Source organism: Ovis aries, chromosome 3 (genome assembly GCF_016772045.2).
Source record: "Ovis aries strain OAR_USU_Benz2616 breed Rambouillet chromosome 3, ARS-UI_Ramb_v3.0, whole genome shotgun sequence".
Lineage (NCBI taxonomy): Eukaryota > Metazoa > Chordata > Mammalia > Artiodactyla > Bovidae > Ovis > Ovis aries.
The window spans coordinates 65,907,539-65,924,909 of record NC_056056.1 but is presented as its reverse complement, the minus strand read 5'-3'; the positions used below and the strand labels follow the sequence as shown (position 1 = coordinate 65,924,909).

The 17,371-nt window shown below is 35.9% G+C and overlaps 1 protein-coding gene across 11 annotated transcripts in view; it reads right to left on the bottom strand.

Annotated features, from left to right (window-relative positions):
• The window catches only part of FANCL (FA complementation group L), an 89,366-nt gene that overhangs the window by 33,373 nt on the left and 38,622 nt on the right, over positions 1-17,371 (bottom strand). For 9 of the 11 annotated variants that reach the window (XM_060412167.1, XM_060412165.1, XM_060412158.1 and 6 more), the window contains 2 exons: positions 5,491-5,584; positions 421-489 (listed from right to left, as the gene is read on the bottom strand). In XM_060412167.1, coding sequence (XP_060268150.1) covers positions 421-489; positions 5,491-5,584 — 163 coding nt within the window. The remainder of the gene's footprint in view (positions 1-420; positions 490-5,490; positions 5,585-17,371) is intronic. The other 2 variants (XM_060412160.1, XM_060412164.1) reach the window with 1 other exon arrangement.

The window sequence follows — 17,371 nt, the reverse complement described above, 5'->3', positions numbered from 1 at the left end:
TAAAAACTGAACAGAAATGGCAGGATTTATATTTTCAGTCATAACTCATTCTCCTCTGAAAAAGATTCTCTGATATTATATCTGAAAAATTTCACCCAATTTTTAACCTACTGCTCACTGCTTTATAACAGAGCTCCTTAGGATTTAAAATTAAAGGACAATTTCTGTCAACAGAGCTTTTTCATGTTTATTTAAAATGAAGCATAAAGATCTAAAGGCTGAATGGGGTGTCTGTGTGGGTGTGTTTGGAGGATGAGGAAGGAGGCGGGGAGACAGTCAGAGGGCAGGGAGAATGCTAGGAAATATGAAAGCAACACTCTCAAAATCCTGTTTATAAATAAATGTTTAAACAAAACTGAAAAGACCACTTTATAATGGCCACTTAAAATGCTTTTTAGCTACTTAAATTTAAGAATTTACCTGTGGTGTCCAGGAAACAGAAAATGGAACAGGAAAATCCACAACACAATCTGGTGATTCTGCAGGGTACTACAAAAAAGCATAAAATTAGGGTCATTTTTGTTTCACTGTGACATTTCACATAAATATTTTAGAAAAACTGAATATATTAGGAAAAGTATTTCTATAAATGCAAAGGTATTATATATATTTTGGTTCTAGTATTATAAAGGTGTGAAGAGCTGATAAACCGTCAACAAGCTCAAGAGGTACAAAGTGTAGTGATTTGGGGATGCCAAACCAATCAGTAGTAATGAATTAAGTCAGTTTCTGGGCAGCTGCTAATGTGATTTGAGGGGCAAACCACACTGAATCTCCGTTTCTTTATCTGTAAAATGACAAATCAAAATGGTTGATATTTCATTTCTTTTCAGTCTAAAATTTAACCTCAAACAGCCTCAGTCACTACTTAAAGAGGCAATACTTGTTAAAAGAATCAAGAAATGCACAAAATGAACACATACAGTTATCAATTATTTTCCACAACAAAGCATTTAATTTTAGCGAGAAGACTAATAAACAATGAAATAAATGCCTTCTGGTTTATTAAGGAAAAACAAAATATTAGTTTTAAGAAAAAATTTTTTCATGGTTGATAAACAGAAAATTAACCCCTCAATAGTTTTATATAAGAAGTGACAGCCAAAGGACTAACCACAATTCTGAGTTAACAAAGACAAAAGATAGCTTCCTTAAAATCAATTTTGTTATTAGAGAATTCTATTACATGATTTCTCTAAGATTCAGTTTGGATTCTTAAAAGACACATGTAATTTTTTAAATGCTCACTTCTTTTCTTTAAAAAGCTAAATTTACTAAAAAGAAAACCCATTTTAGGAAAACTCCTTTCCCTCATTTGACAAAATAACCTAAGTTTTAGACTTTCACTTTTTTCAACCTTCTATTTTTAACTACTTCTCTGCATAGGAAAAGGACACAAAAAAGTATCACAACAGTATTTGTTATAAACATCAGCCCATTTGAAATCAATGCTTCAAAAAGAATTAACATTTAATTATAACAGGCCGGCTAAAAATAAACCTGTCATTGTACACTCTGCCTAATGGAATCTGGCTATGCAGAACTGATATCACAAAGGTAAATACAAGGAAACCATATAAACATATAACTATGCTCTAACTTCCGGGGAAAGAAAGGAAGATCTGGCTGAGATTATAGAAGAAGACCTACTTCAGACAATTCAAACTATTAGATGATGTTCTTCTGATTATAACTGCTGCAATCACTAGAAAAACAATTTGCATGCAATTTTTACAAGTCATGTGATTATCTCAAAGTAAATGCAGGCAGAGATCTTCGCTTTCTTTGGTTTATGGTTCCGCTAATTAACTCCTGACCTTGGACAAGTCATTTAACTTCTCTGCCTGTTTCATATGTAAAAATAATAGAACACAACCAAAAGTATTGTAAAATCTCTTTTCCCTCTAAAATGTGAATTTTCTGGAAAAAAAAATACAAACTTAAAACCTCCTTGGGTCAAAAATGGAACATTTAGTTTACCTTGAGTTGCTGCTATTTGTCTATTTGGCTGACAATGAACAATATCAACTCTCTAAGCAATCATCAATCAAGGTTAAGAACTTAAAGTGAAAGTGAAGTCGCTCAGTCATGTCCGACTCTTTGCGATCTCATGGACTGTAGTCTACCAGGCTTCTCTGTCTAAGGGATTTTCCAGGCAAGAGTACTGGAGTGGGCTGCCATTTCCTTCTCCAGGGGATCTTCCTGACCCAGGGATTGAACCCAAGTCTCCTGCATTGCAGGCAGACGCTTTACCTTCTGAGCTACCAGGGAAGCCTAAGAATTTAATGTTTACTGTATACAGAATAGATAAACCCAGTAAAGTGCCTGTAACTTTGGAAATCATTAAGTATATATGGCACATTATGTTAAAAGAGAATTATGATCCTACATTCAAACAGGGCTCAGGGTACTAAATGGCACATGTGTACTGATAAAGAAAGCCACAAGGAATTAAACAAAAAAGAGATCCCCAAGGAGTTAAACAAAAAGCAGGTTAAAATAAATATGATTCCACATATCTGAGATAACATCCAGATATATATTTAGGTACATTTATGCAAACATACAAATATGTATACAATAAATTAGACTGATCTATAAATAGTTGGCTTTACTGAGTTGATGTATAAATATTGTATTATATTCACATTCAAGATCAATTCTGTTTATATAATAAACATTATATAACTGTATCAAACCTAAAAGGCACAAATTTATATAATTCTGGATGATTTAACATGACTCATGCAGTATCATCCCTAGATACTCATTTTTGGAGTTGTCTGTATTGTTGTTATCAGTTGCTCAGTCATGTCTGACTCTTTGCAACCCCATGGACTACAAAACACCAGGATTCCCTCTCCTTCACTGTCTCTCAAAGCTTACTCAAACTCATGGTCCATTGAGTAATACTAACTATAATGTATATAACAAAGTATTTTTCAAGCCACTAGAGATTGTCAAAGTTTTACTTTACAAATCTAGTTGACAATAATAACTAAAGCTCCACATAAAGAAACTGAAAAATAGGTATGGTACTTAATACAGTTTTTCAAGTCTCACTTGAAACAATTCAATCAAATTAATAACTATAAGAGAATATGATTATATAATATTGAGTATATACTTTCATAACAAACAATATATATTAGACTCTATAGCATACGTTCCTAAGGAAAAATTTAACCCAACTCAATTCATGACTGGACTCCCTGACAGAATAATACATCAAATTGCAGCAGATTATAAAAATAGTCATCAGAGTGCCCAGTCTCAGAAATATCTATGATTTGTTTTTCAAGCAGTTCTGATTTTGACCAAAACTAAGGAAGCTCTGGGCTACCTCTTTCTTAAAGAAAAGACTATGGTTTAGGATGAACTGTAAATACTGCATTAAAAATACACTTATAAAAATACCAAAATTCAACTGATTTCCTTATGGCCTTTCTTTTTGATTATATGTTCACTTTTCATAGAGCAAGTCTGGACAGAATTCATATTATTTTCTTTGTGGGTTTCTGGAAACAGTGAGGCAGAGGGCCAGAACTGGTAAAGTTGTATTTAAGAATAAAAACAAACACATTACTAGATATCAAAAAGTATCAGATAAAAGAAACAGAGGTTTGTGTATTTACAAAAATAATCATGTTGCAAGGTTTGTCAAAAAAATAAGCCTGGCCCTATAAAATTCAGTTTGGATTAAGATTTTGCATTGTATTAAGGATCCTTTAACATGTTAAGTTTTAGCTTTCACTGTTTTTAACTGACAATCCCAAATATTCTTAAGAAAGAAATTACCACACCTGAAAGACAACTTTGGTCTCTATGAAAATTGAACTAAATGGACAATTTAAGACTAATAAGTCCTACCAATATAAGATTCATTTAGTTTCTGCCTTTTTTTTTTTTTTAATGCAGATTATTTTTCTTCCTAATTTCTTAAAAACTCAAAGCTTTCTCTTTTTTCTTGCCAGGGCATACATAATAGTGCTTTATAACTATTGGTGCTGCAAAAATTCACACCTGAAAATACTCTCCAGAAGAATATTAAAAGGGCCACCTTTATCTACTTTGAAAAATTTTAAGAAAAAGCAGAAAGGATGGACCATTCTAGTGGCTACACATCCTCCCTCTGAATACTATCAAAAATATCATTAATTAAAATTAATAATAAAATCTTATAGATGTAGTTACAGGCAATGTAGATTTAAATCATTCTCTCTCAGTTAGTAGAAAAGATGGCAAGAAATGAGGCTATCAAAAAAAATAGAATCAGGATAGGATGTATTTTAAATTCTTCATTTTGGTCTTCATAGCAGCAATTTTTATCAATGTACAAAATACTAGAATATTAAAAAAAATAAAAACAAATAAAACTCTGAAGAAACTGACAGAACCTTGCCATTGGCAGTATGTGACCTTTGGAAGGATAAAGGCAGATTTCTCCTTGATTTAAAAAAAATTTTTTAATTAAAAAGGAAAATAAGTGTTTTCATTTTCATTTAATAAAAATATTCATGTAACTTATTTTACAATTAATATTTATATCCCACTAATATTTTCTCAAAACTTACCACATATGTATCTTAGAACTATAAACATTCGGTGTGTAAGAAAAGAATGAGTCGTTTCTTAATCTGTCTGATATAGAGGCACTATAAGATATCAACTTTTCTGTGTCACCCCAGCACAGCTTTATATATTAATTCTCATGAAAAGCTTAAATGCCAGACACATTTTTAAAAAGGACAAACACAATTGATCTTTTCATCATTATAATCTTTTGAAATAGAGTTGATTGATGACTTGTAAGAACAAAAAAATGTTAGATGACCTGGTTTTCTCAAATTCTAATGTTTCTCCAGTGATTACTAAGTATATGGTTAATATCCTGAACTTGCTTGTTCTACTTATTTCTCAAAATTCACAATGTATAATTAAAAAATGACAAAATAGCTATGCATTATGCCAATAAAATTAGTATAGATCACTAACCTGTAAGGGCTCTATAAATAGAGGTATATAACCTCTGCAAAATTTTTAAAACCAGAAGTAAAAAAATATCAGCGAAGAAAAGAAAAAGTATCCATATATATGGGTCTGTGTTTGGGGTGTGGTAGGAAGTCAGAAATAAGAACAAAGGTAGTTCATAAAAAAATAAAAGTTGAAGACAAAGACTTCTTCAGTAGAACTTGGAATAGCAGAAACTTCCAATTCTTTTCTACATAGGATGTTACAAACATAACATAACATAACTTTGAAGCTCCAAGCCTTATTTGGTCAAATCTGAACTAAAATAGTGACATGAAAATATATCTAGGCTTTGGGAAACTTAATGAATAAATCAGAGGCATTCCAAAATAATTTATTTAGGGGTCATATATATATATAGTTTAGAAGCAACTAGCACTTGTTTACACTGAAAACATTTTCAGAATTCACTTCACAAGGTATTTCCTGGTCAGAGTAACAGTCTAACGAAGCACATACCTTCGCCTTCAACTTGACAGTGATTAGATGCTCTCTACCAGAAACATCTGCTTTTAACTTGATGGGACTAAAGCAAGGATCCACATACACAAGCCTGGTGAGTAGAAGGAAATAAGAAAAGATCTCAATGGGGAGGGTGAGGCTGGGGGGAGGAAGGGGTTGGGGGATGGTAGGAATTGAAAATATTTGCTATATTCCTATTAATCCATTACAAAAATTAATCAGAGGAATTTCTGCATGCCATCCCATTATGCTGCTATAGATTTACTGCCGTTAATACAGCAGCCCAGTGCCTAATGCAGTCATAGATCTCCGGATTATTTACAGCGTGTGTCAAGGCTCATGCTGTGGTCAGTGAGCGCTATGTTTCGGTTTTCCATAACTGGAACCTTTGGCACACACAGCATGTTCCTGTCAGACTCTACTTATGTACACATTAAACTTCCTGTCAAACTCTTTGATCCATTTCTGTAGTTTTATACAGTATGAGACTTTTATGCTTCCTTTATTTGTTTTTCTCCTCGATGAACTTCTCCTTTATTATCAATAATGTTACTGTACAAACACCTGGCTAATATCAGTTCATATACTCAAATTGATCCTCTCAGGAAAGTGCTGTATAAGCACAGGTACCGCCTGGTCTCCCAACAATAAATTTTCTTGTTGTGCACTATATAGCTTCTGACATTTAACCTGAGCATGTATTCAAGATGACTAATATTTTAAACATATAGCACAAGCACAATTGTTTTGGCTTTAAGTTGCTCTAAATGCATGAATTTTCTCAAATGGAAACCGATACCCTTTGAAATATGTCATTCTGTAAAAATACAGTCCCTTGAGTAGCATTAGCTACTGCCAAAAAGGATCAAATTTAGCAGTATATTTACTGGTGAACTGGGCGTGTGGATATTTTTTTTGACATTTTTACAATACCATTCTCTTGTAAAGATAAAAAGTAGCCTAAGAGTATTGTACTACTTATCATCCAGACTGATGGCAAAACCTATTAGAGTTCAACACTAACATTAGCCTCCTCACCCAAGAATCATTTTTTTTTTTTAAACACTCTGTGCTGTTAAGTCACTGGCCAGATATAATAGTAAAATAGGTCAATTTCAAGAAATTCTGGGCAATAAAACTGTGGAATACTATCTGTAATGAAAAGATCTCAAACTGAAAATACAAATTTTGAATAACAGAATAAAAAGTAGAACAGAACAATCCTTATTGACAGAAAAAATTTATCATAATCTATGAAAACTCTAGGTCATAGAAAACAAATGAAGCTAAAATTATTCTAGAAATGTCTACTTACATAAAAGTATCAATGAATTTATATAGATAATCATTATTTTCTTTCAGCTTTATCTATAAACATCACAAATTCCGCTCCCCTCCAAAATGCAGAACATAGGACTTTATCGCATGTTTTATCAATATGCCTGTCAGGGTTAGATACACGGGCATCTGAGTCTTTGAAGACATCAACACTCCAGATTCAAGATGTTGAGAAGAATGTATGTATTTACATCTTCTCTACTCATATACAAAAAATGGAATTTCAAAGAGACATACATAAACTCACAGTTACAAAAAGCACCAACCAAAGCAAATTTTCAACAAACTTTATAAAAATATAAAGTGGTCAGAAGTGCACTGACTGACAAAACAGATCAGAAGACAGGAAAATAAGACTCCAGAAGGGAGCTGGCTGGCCAGAACAGAAAGTCTACAGAGTAGAGGGTATTGCTGATATGTGGGGGAAAATTAAGGAAATTTTTTAAAAATATAAAAAACCAAAATGGGAAGAGGAAAATTTAAACTAAATTATAAACAATAAAGCTATGTTAAAAATGGTAATTGCTCTACCATTAGCTTTTCAGTGAAAAATATTTATGTAGTCATAAAAAATTAAACTGCTTACTAATTACAATTTTTAGAATTCAGCAATAGACAAAGCTAGCAGACTTAATTATAGTTACGGAAATGAATGTAAATATATTTGATCATTGCAATTTAAAAGAGAGACGACAAAAACTGAGAAGTAGAAAGGGGAACATATGAGGAGGGAAGATTAGAAACATTAAATTTTATAATTGCTAATTTGAGAGTAAGAGATACCATCTTTAAGCAGACATGTAAGAAGTTTAAGAAATAGTAAAGCTAATAGAAGAGTAAAAGAATAGTGATGAAGGGAGAGAGAAGGTAGTATATGAACTAAGTTTATTTTTGTTACAGTAATTAATCAGTATGTAATTCTGATAAATCAAGTAATGCTGAATATAGGCATATTTTTTTAAAATATAGAAGTTACTTATAAACATGAACATTTCAGAGTATCTCAAAGAATAAGACCAGGGATGGGAAGTGGTGTGGAAAAAGCCTATTGCTTTTCATTATAAACCCTAAATTGTTTAGAAGCATGATAAATATATACACATAGAGAAAGCAAGAAGGAACATGGAGATAGAAGGAAAAACTAAATCACCAACTAGTACCTTTCCTACTCCTCACTGCTGCTCGGCATCAACAGTTCAAAATTATAGAATGTCTATTAAGTAAGACAGAAATAAACTAAAGTTCTAGTCTTTCGTTTGCAATCACAGGAACAAGATTATCTTGCCACAAAGTTTAAGATATAGAAATAATACATTAGAGAAAAACAGGTTCATGCTCAAAGTATTGCCCTGAATCAAAAGGATTATAAGGTTAATTCCACTGAACTGTAAAACATAATTCAAATTTTAAAAAATAATAATTTCAGGTTAATCTCAGCAAGGTCACTTAAAATGAAACACTTTACCCACATTGATTCTACTTTGAGGAAAATGAAGAAAACTAAATGTGATCATCATATTAAATACATGTGACCTAGATTGGCAAGTGTCCTCTAGTATTTATTCTCAGCTGCTTTCATTTGGTAATAGGATCCCTGCCTCCACTCCCAGCTAAACCAAGTTTTGGCTGGGTACACTCCATCCAGCTAGTAACCTTTCCAGCTGCCCCTGGGTATAAGCATATCATTAAATTTTGGCCAATGTACTACAAGCAGAAGTGATATGTACACCTTTCAGATCATTTGTAACCAAATAGTGGCTGTACCTCCCACCACCCCTCCCATTCTCTCTTCCGATAGTGTAGAAATTAGGCTAATATAACCCATCAAAGTCCATGCAAACTTTGACTTTCTAAAGACATCAACACTCCAGATTCAAGATGCTGAGAAGAGTGTATATATTTACATCTTCTCTCTACTAACATACAAAAAATGGAATTTTTAAAGAACAACCTCTTAACACAGCTCTGACCAACAAAACTTTCTGTGATGATGGCATCTGCACTGTCCAAAGACTGGCCATTAAACACCTGTAGCTATGGAGGACTTAAAACATAGCTAATATAAATATCAATATTAGCCAACTCATTAGAAAAGACCCTGATGATGGGAAAGATTGAAGGAAGAAGGAGAAGAGGGTGTCAGAGGATGAGATGAACTTGGGCAAACTGTGGGAGATGGTGAGGAAGACAGAGGCCTGGCTGCAGTCCCTGGGATTGCAGAGTCGGACACAACTTGTTTTGTGTGAAACTCTGAGGATTTGGAGTTCTTTGTGAACAGCAACTCAGCCTGTGCCTTAACTAGCATAATATATATCTCTATCCATTCACAAAAGAAAAGAATATCTTAATGTTTGGCCTACAGAATAGATGTTAAAGGGGAAAAAGCAGTAATAAGCTCTTACAAATAAAATTAAAATAAGTTTTTCTTTAAAAAAGTTATTTTAAATGTTCTATTTTACTGTTAAATTGGATAGCTCGATTTAAACAATACGAAATAATTTCTACTCATTTAAATAATACATTTGGGGAACTTTATTGGAAAACTCATTTTTTTGAGAAGCTATAAAATCATATTTAAAATTTATATTTAGAAGGAGTCTAGGTATCTACTACTTAGCGAGACATATTCTAAAACTAAGAAAAAATAAAAACAAAAATATAAAATCTAAAGTAATAAAACACTATACTTTTTGCACTTGAATTTCCATTTATCATTTGCTGCATTTCTTTATAAGTTACTGCTTACAATAAGTAAATGGTACTAAACTTTAAGAGTTAAGTTTTTTAAACATTTGAAAGGGATACTTAAACTTTAGAAAGGTTTTTGTTGTTCTGTCTAATAGGTGAATGTTCTCAATACAGAAAAACAAAAAGAATGTGCTTTATATCTCTTGAAATACTTGGTATTTATTTTGACCAAAAGCTTAAGTTTTATAGTTTCTTTAAATATCTAGATCCATTTTATGTAGTAATAACACCAAAAGGAAGACTGAAGACTTGCATGTTTTAATAAAGCATCACAGTTTGTTTCCATTTTTAAGTATTAACTTTTTCAAAAATCACTTCCCTAATTGATATTTTAAATTCCTATATTTTCTGTGTGTGTGTGCTCACTCAGTTGTGTTCAACTCTTTGAGACCCCCCCAGACTGTAGCATGCCAGGCTTCTCTGTCTATGGAATTTTCCAGACAAGGATACTGGAGTGGGCTTCCATTTCCTTCTCCAGGGAATCTTCCCAACCCAGGGATCAAACCAACATCTCTTGTGTCTCCTGCATTGGCAGGCAGATTCTTTCCCACTGCACCACCTGGGAAGCCCTACACCTCTATCCTGCCTTCTGCGAAATAATCTTTCCAAGTTATCTTATTAACATATCAACCATTTACTCAAAAATATTCAGTTAGTCCCCATTGCCTGGCATATAAAGAATCCTTAGTTTAATAGTTAAGACCTTTCAGTCTGACCCTGATATTAATCCTTTTACACAACCAACCAATCCACTCTGAAGTTCAAAAATGAATTGCACATTTCCATCACCTCTACCTTTTCTCCTCCATTCCCACCCTTTTAAGGCTTTCTATATTCCTTCCAAACTTTCTCAATGTTCACCTCCTCTAAGAACCTTCCTAAATTATCTGTAGTGCAAAAACACTTCACCTTTCTCAAAACTATCATACAACTCCTTTTCATGGAAGTTTTGCCTTCCAATCAAGTAACTTTTTAAAATAAGGAATAAATATTTACCTATGGTCAGTTTTCATTCCCATCCCAAAGAAAGGCAATGCCAAAGAATGCTCAAACTACCGCACAATTGCACTCATCTCACACACTACCAAAGTAATGCTCAAAATTCTCCAAGCCAGGCTTCAACAATACGTGAACCATGAACTTCCAGATGTTCAAGCTGGTTTTAGAAAAGGCAGAAGAACCAGAGATCAAATTGCCAACAACTGCTGGATCATCAAAAAAGCAAGAGAGTTCCAGAAAAACATCTATTTCTGCTTTACTGACTATGCCAAAGCCTTTTACTGTGTGGTTCACAAGAAACTGTGGAAAATTCTGAAAGAGATGGGAATACCAGACCACCTGACTTGCCTCTTGAGAAACCTATATGCAGGTCAGGAAGCAACAATTAGAACTGGACATGAAACAACAGATTGGTTCCAAATAGGAAAAGAAGTATGTCAAGGCTATATATTGTCACCCTGGTTCAGTTCAGTTCATTTCAGTCGCTCAGTCGTGTCCGACTCTTTGCGACCCCATGAATTGCAGCACGCCAGGCCTCCCTGTCCATCACCAACTCCCGGAGTTCACTCAGACTCACGTCCATCAAGTCCATGATGCCATCCAGCCATCTCATCTTCTGTTGTCCTCTTCTCCTCCTGCCCCCAATCCCTCCCAGCATCAGAGTCTTTTCCAATGAGTTAACTCTTCACATGAGGTGGACAAAGTACTGGAGTTTCAGCTTTAGCATCATTCCTTCCAAAGAAATCCCAGGGCTGATCTCCTTCAGAATGGACCCTGCTTATTTAACTTCTATGCAGAGTACATCATGAGAATCGCTGGGCTGGAAGAAGCACAAGCTGGGATCAAGATTGCCAGGAGAAATATCAATAACCTTAGATATGCAGATACCACCAAAGAGTCGGACGCAACTAAACAACTAAACCAAACTGAACTGAACCTATGGATGTGTCAATGTTCTATGTATCAAATAACATAAACAAGTTGCTGTCAGACTGGTTCATATTTACTGATACATATGTAAGTCTTATACTATTAAAGCAAATTCTGTTTAGATACACTAAACATATTACCAATTTAGAAAGACAATTTTTCAGTATCAAATAATTTGCATTCAGTGATTTGGATATACATTATGAGGTAAAAGCACTCTATATAAAGGTAATTCAGAAAGAAAGTCATACTTTTAACATCTATGTTCTTATGCGTTATACAACAAAATTATTGTGATAATTAAACCATGACACTAACTATATGCTGTAAAACTCATGTAGTTGGACCTTTTTGGTGAACTATAATCTCAAGAAATTTGAACTTACTTTAGAGAAGGAATTATTTGAGTCACATAACTTACATTTCTTTTCAACCCTTATTATTAAATATCATTGGTTTCATTTAAAAAATGAAAACTTTGTGGTTCTGAGAGGTTGTTACCTGCCCAAGATCACACAGCTGATAAGCCAGAATTAAAACCTTGTCTAATTACTGTAATTACTTTAGTGTTAACAAGTATCTCCATTTCTTCCAATATGTTATAAAATTCTTTTAAATGCACTGAAAATTACAGAAAATATCACCATCAGTGAATAAGTCTATTGCAAAAACAGTGGGCTTAACTAAAAACATAATTCAATATATGTTGACAATATTTCAGCTGTAAATTTACTAAAATTTAACTCTACCAAAACAAATTTGAAAGACCAAATAGTTTAATTTTACTCTCTCTAAATGATAAATAATATTGTCTAGAAGGGACAAAAACATCAGATCATACCTCCTGTCTGAATCATTTAATATTTTCTAGGGTCACGTGATTACTAAAACAAACACTGTTGTTATTCAGTTGCTAACTCATGTCCACCTCTTCACGACCATGTGGAATGTAGCACATCAGGCTACCCTGTCCTTCAGTATCTCCTGTGGCTTGGTCAAACTCATATCTGCGGTGTTGATGATGCCATCCAACCATCTCATCCTCTGTCACCCCCTTCTCCTCCTGCCTTCCATCATTCCCAGCATCAGGGTCTTTTTCAACGAGTAGGCTTCTCACATCAGTGGGCCAAAGCACTGGAGCTTCAGCTTTAGCATCAAGTCATTCCAATTAATATTCAGGGTTGAATCCATTTAAGATTGACTGGTTTGATCACCCTGCTGTCCAAGGGACTCTCAAGAGTCTTCTCCAGCACCACAATTCAAAAGCATCAATTCTTCAGCACTCAGACTTCTTTATGGCCCAACGCTCACATCTGTACATTACTAGAAAAACCATGAAAGTGAAAGTCACTCAGTCATGTCCAACTCTTTGTGACCCCATGGACTAAATGGTCCATGTAATTCTTAAGACCAGAATACTGGAGTGGGTAGCCTTTCCCTTCTCCAGGGGATCTTCCCAACCCAGGGATTGAACCCAAGTCTCTGGCATTGCAGGCGGATTCTTTACCAGCTGAGCCACAAGGGAAGCCCAAGAATACTGGAGTGGGTAGCCTATCCTTTTCCAGAGGATCTTCCCTACCCAAGCATCAAACTGGGGTTTCCTGCATTGCAGGTGGCTTCTTTACCAACTGAGCTATCAGGGAAGCTATCAGAAAAACCATAGCTAAACATAACGTAGCCTATAACAAAATGACTGTATTTCTTTCAAACTGGGACACATTTGCCTTTTCATACGAATCATAGGGTTCTCAAGGCAAGAATACTGAAGTAGATTGCCATACCCTTCTCCAGTGGACCATGTTTTGTTAGAACTCTCCACCATGACTCGTCCATCTTGGATGGCCCTCCACGGCATGGCTCATAGTTTCATTGAGTTAGACAAGGCTGTGGTCCCTGTGATCATACTGCTTAGTTTTCTGTGATTATGGTTTTCAGTCTGTCTGCCCTTTGATGGAGAAGGATAAGCAGCTTATGGGAGAGACTGACTAAGGGAAAACTGGTTCTTGTTCTGATGGGTGGGGCCATGCTCAGTAAATCTTTAATCCAATTTCCTGTCCATGGGCAGGGCTGTATTCCCTCCCTGTTATTTGACCTGAGGTCAAACTATGGTGGAAGTAATGAAGATAATGGTGACCTCTTTCAGAAAGTCCCATGCACACACTGCTACACTCACTGACCCCAACCCTACAGCAGGCCACGGCCAACCCATACCTCCACCAGAGACTCCTGGACACACACGAGTAAATCTGGGTCAGTCTTCTGGGGTCACTGCTACTTTCTCCTGGTGGGCTCAAGGTTCTGTTTGTGCCCTCCAAGAGTCTGTTTCCCCAGTCCCGTGAGGTTATGTCCAATGCCGTGAAGACCAATACTGCATAGGAATTTGGAATGTTAGGTCCATGAATCAAGGCAAACTGGATGTGGTCAAACAGAAGATGACAAGAGTGAATGTCAACATCTTAGGAATCAAGAGAACTAAAATGGACTGGAACAGGTGAATTTAACTCACATGACCATTATATCTTCTACTGTGGGCAAGAATCCCTTAGAAGAAATGGAGTAGCCATCATAGTCAACAAGAGAGTCTGAAATGCAGTTCTTGGATGCAATCTCAAAAGAGGCAGAATGATCTCTGTTCATTTCCAAGGCAAACCATCAATATCATAGTAATCTAAGTCTATGCCCCAACCAGTAATGCTGAAAAAGCTGAAGTTGAGCAGTTCTATGAAGACCTACAAGACCTGCTAGAATTAACACCCTAAAAAAGATGTCCGTTTCATTATAGGGGACTGGAATGCAAAAGTACGAAGTCAAGAAACACCTGGAGTAATAGGCAAATTTGGCCTTGGAGTACAGAATGAATCAGGGCAAAGGCTAATAGAGTTTTGCCAAGAGAATACACTGGTGATAGCAAACAACCTCTTCCAACAACATAAGAGAAGTCTACACATGGACATCACCAGATGGTCAATACCCAAAACAGATTGATTATATCTTTTTGCAGCCAAAGATGAAGAAGCCCTATACAATCAGCAAAAACAAGACCAGAAGCTGACTGTGGCTCAGATCATGAACTCCTTATTGCCAAATTCAGACTTACACTGAGGAAAGTAGGGAAAACCACTAGACAATTCAGGTATGACCTAAATCAAATCCCTTATGATTATACAGTGGAAGTAAGAGATAGATTCAAGGGATTAGATCTGATAGATAGAGTACCTGAAAAACTATGGATGGAGGTTTGTGACACTGTACAGGAGTCAGAGATCAAGACCATCCCTAAGAAAAGGAAATGCAAAAAGTCAAAATGGTTGTCTGAGAAGGCCTTAAAAATAGCTGTGAAAAGAAGAGAAGTGAAAGGCAAAGGAGATAAGGAAAGATATACCCATTTGAATGCAGAGTTCCAAAGAATAGCAAGGAGAGGTAAGAAAGTCTTCCTCAATGAAAAATGCAAAGAAATAGAGGAAAACAATAGAATGGGAAAGACTAGAAATCTCTTCAAGAAAATTAGAGATACCAAGGGAACATATCATGCAAAGATGGGCTTGATGAAGGACAGAAATGGTAGAGACCTAACAGAAGCATAAGATATTAAGAAGAGGGGGCAAGAATACACAGAAAAACTGTACGAAAAAGATCTTCATGACCCAGATAATCACAATGGTGGAATCACTCACCTTGAGCCAGGCATCCTGGAATGTAAAGTCAAGTGAGCTGTAGGAAGCACCACTATGAACAAAGCTAGTGGAGGTTATAGAATTCCAGTTGAGCTATTTCAAATCCTGAAAGATGATACTGTGAAAGGGCTGCACTCTATATGCCAGCAAATTTGGAAAACTCAGCAGTGGCCACAGACCTGGAAAAGGTCAGTTTTCATTCCAATCCCAAAGAAAGGCAATGCCAAAGAATGCTCAAACTACCGCACAATTGCACTCATCTCACACGTTACCAAACTAATGCTCAAAATTCTCCAAGCCAGGCTTCAATAGTACGTGAAATGCGAACTTCCAGATGTGCAAGCTGGTTTTAGAAAAGGCAGAGGAACCAGAGATCAAATTGCCAACATCCATTGGATCACTGAAAAAGCAGAGTTCCAGATAAACATCTATTTCTGCTTTATTGACTATGCCAAAGCCTTTGACTGTGTGGTTCACAATGAACTGTGGAAAATTCTGAAAGAGATGGGAATACCAGACCACCTAACCTGCCTCTTGAGAAAACTGTATGCATATCAAGAAGCAACAGTTAGAAGTGGACACGAAATAACAGACTGGTTCCAAATAGGGAAAGGAGTATGTCAAGGCTGTATACTGTCACCCTGCTTATTTAACTTATATGCAGAGTACATTATGAGAAATGCTGGACTGGATGAAGCACAACCTGGAATCAAAGACTGCCAGGAGAAATATCAATAACCTCAGATAAGCAGATAACACCACCCTTATGGCAGAAAGTGAAGAAGAACTAAAGAGCCTCTTGATAGAAGTGAAAGAGTGAAAAAGTTGGCTTAAAACTCAACATTTAGAAAACTAAGATCATGGCATCCGGTCCCATCACTCCATGGCAAATAGATGGGAAAACAATGGAAACAGTGACAGACTTTATTTTTTGGTCTCCAAAATCACTGCAGATGGTGATTGTAGCCATGAAATTAAAAGACTCTTGCTCATGGTAAGAAAAGTTATGTCCAACCTAGACAGCATATTAAAATGCAGAGACATTACCTTGCGACATAGGTCCATCTAGTCAAGGCCATGGTTCTTCCAGTGGTCATGTATGGATGTGACAGCTGCACTATAAAGAAAGCTGAGTGCTGAAGAATTGATGCTTTTGAACTGTGGTGTTGGAGAAGACTCTTGAGAGTCCCTTGAACTTCAGGGAGATCCAACCAGTCCATCCTAAAGGAAATCAGTCCTAAATATTCACTGGAAGGACTGATGCTGAAGCTGAAACTGCAATACTTTGGCCACCTGATGTGAAGAACTGACTCATTGGAAAAGACCCTGATACTGGGAATGATTGAAGGCGGGAGAAGAAGGGGATGACAGAGGATGAGACAGTTGGATGGCAACACCAACTCAATGGACATGAGACTGAGTAAACTCCGGGAGTTCTTGATGTACAGGGAGGCCTGGCATGCTGCAGTTCATGGGGTTGTAGAGTCAGACACGACTGAGCAACTGAACTGAACTGTACTGGGACACATTTGCGACTAAAATCAGCTAAGATAAAAGGAATTAGTTAGGACTATCCTACGTAAACTGAGATATAGATCAACCATTCTATTATGTTGGTGCAAACTTAATTGCAGTTTTGGACAGTGAATTTTAAATAATTTTAACTAGGCTCAGATACATTTTTGTTCATCAAAATAGAGAATCATTACAATCAACACATTTTTGTCACGGAGAAATAACTTTGTTTATTCCTGTAGTGCCAAAGCCCATGCCTCAGGATTCGATCAACTCTTAGAAAGCATTTTTTGCCTCCTGCTGGTTGTAGAAGCATTTTCCCTGCAAAAAGTTGCTTGAAGAAATGGTTGGTTGGCAAGAGGTCAGGTGAATAGAGAGGATGAGGCAAAACCTCGTAACCCAATTAATTCAACTTTTGAAGCACTGGTGGTATAACTTGCTGAAAAACTGGGCCCTGTTAATCAATGCCAGCTGAAAGCATTGAAGTTTTCGATAGTTATCGATTTGCTGAGCATACTTCTCAGATACAGTGGTTTCACTAGGATTCAGAAACTTGTACTGAATCAGACTGTCAGCAGACCACCAAACAATCATCAAACACTGACCGTGACCTTTTTTGGGTGGAAGTTTGGCCTTGGGAAGTGCTTTGGAGCTTCTTCTCAGTCCAACTGTGG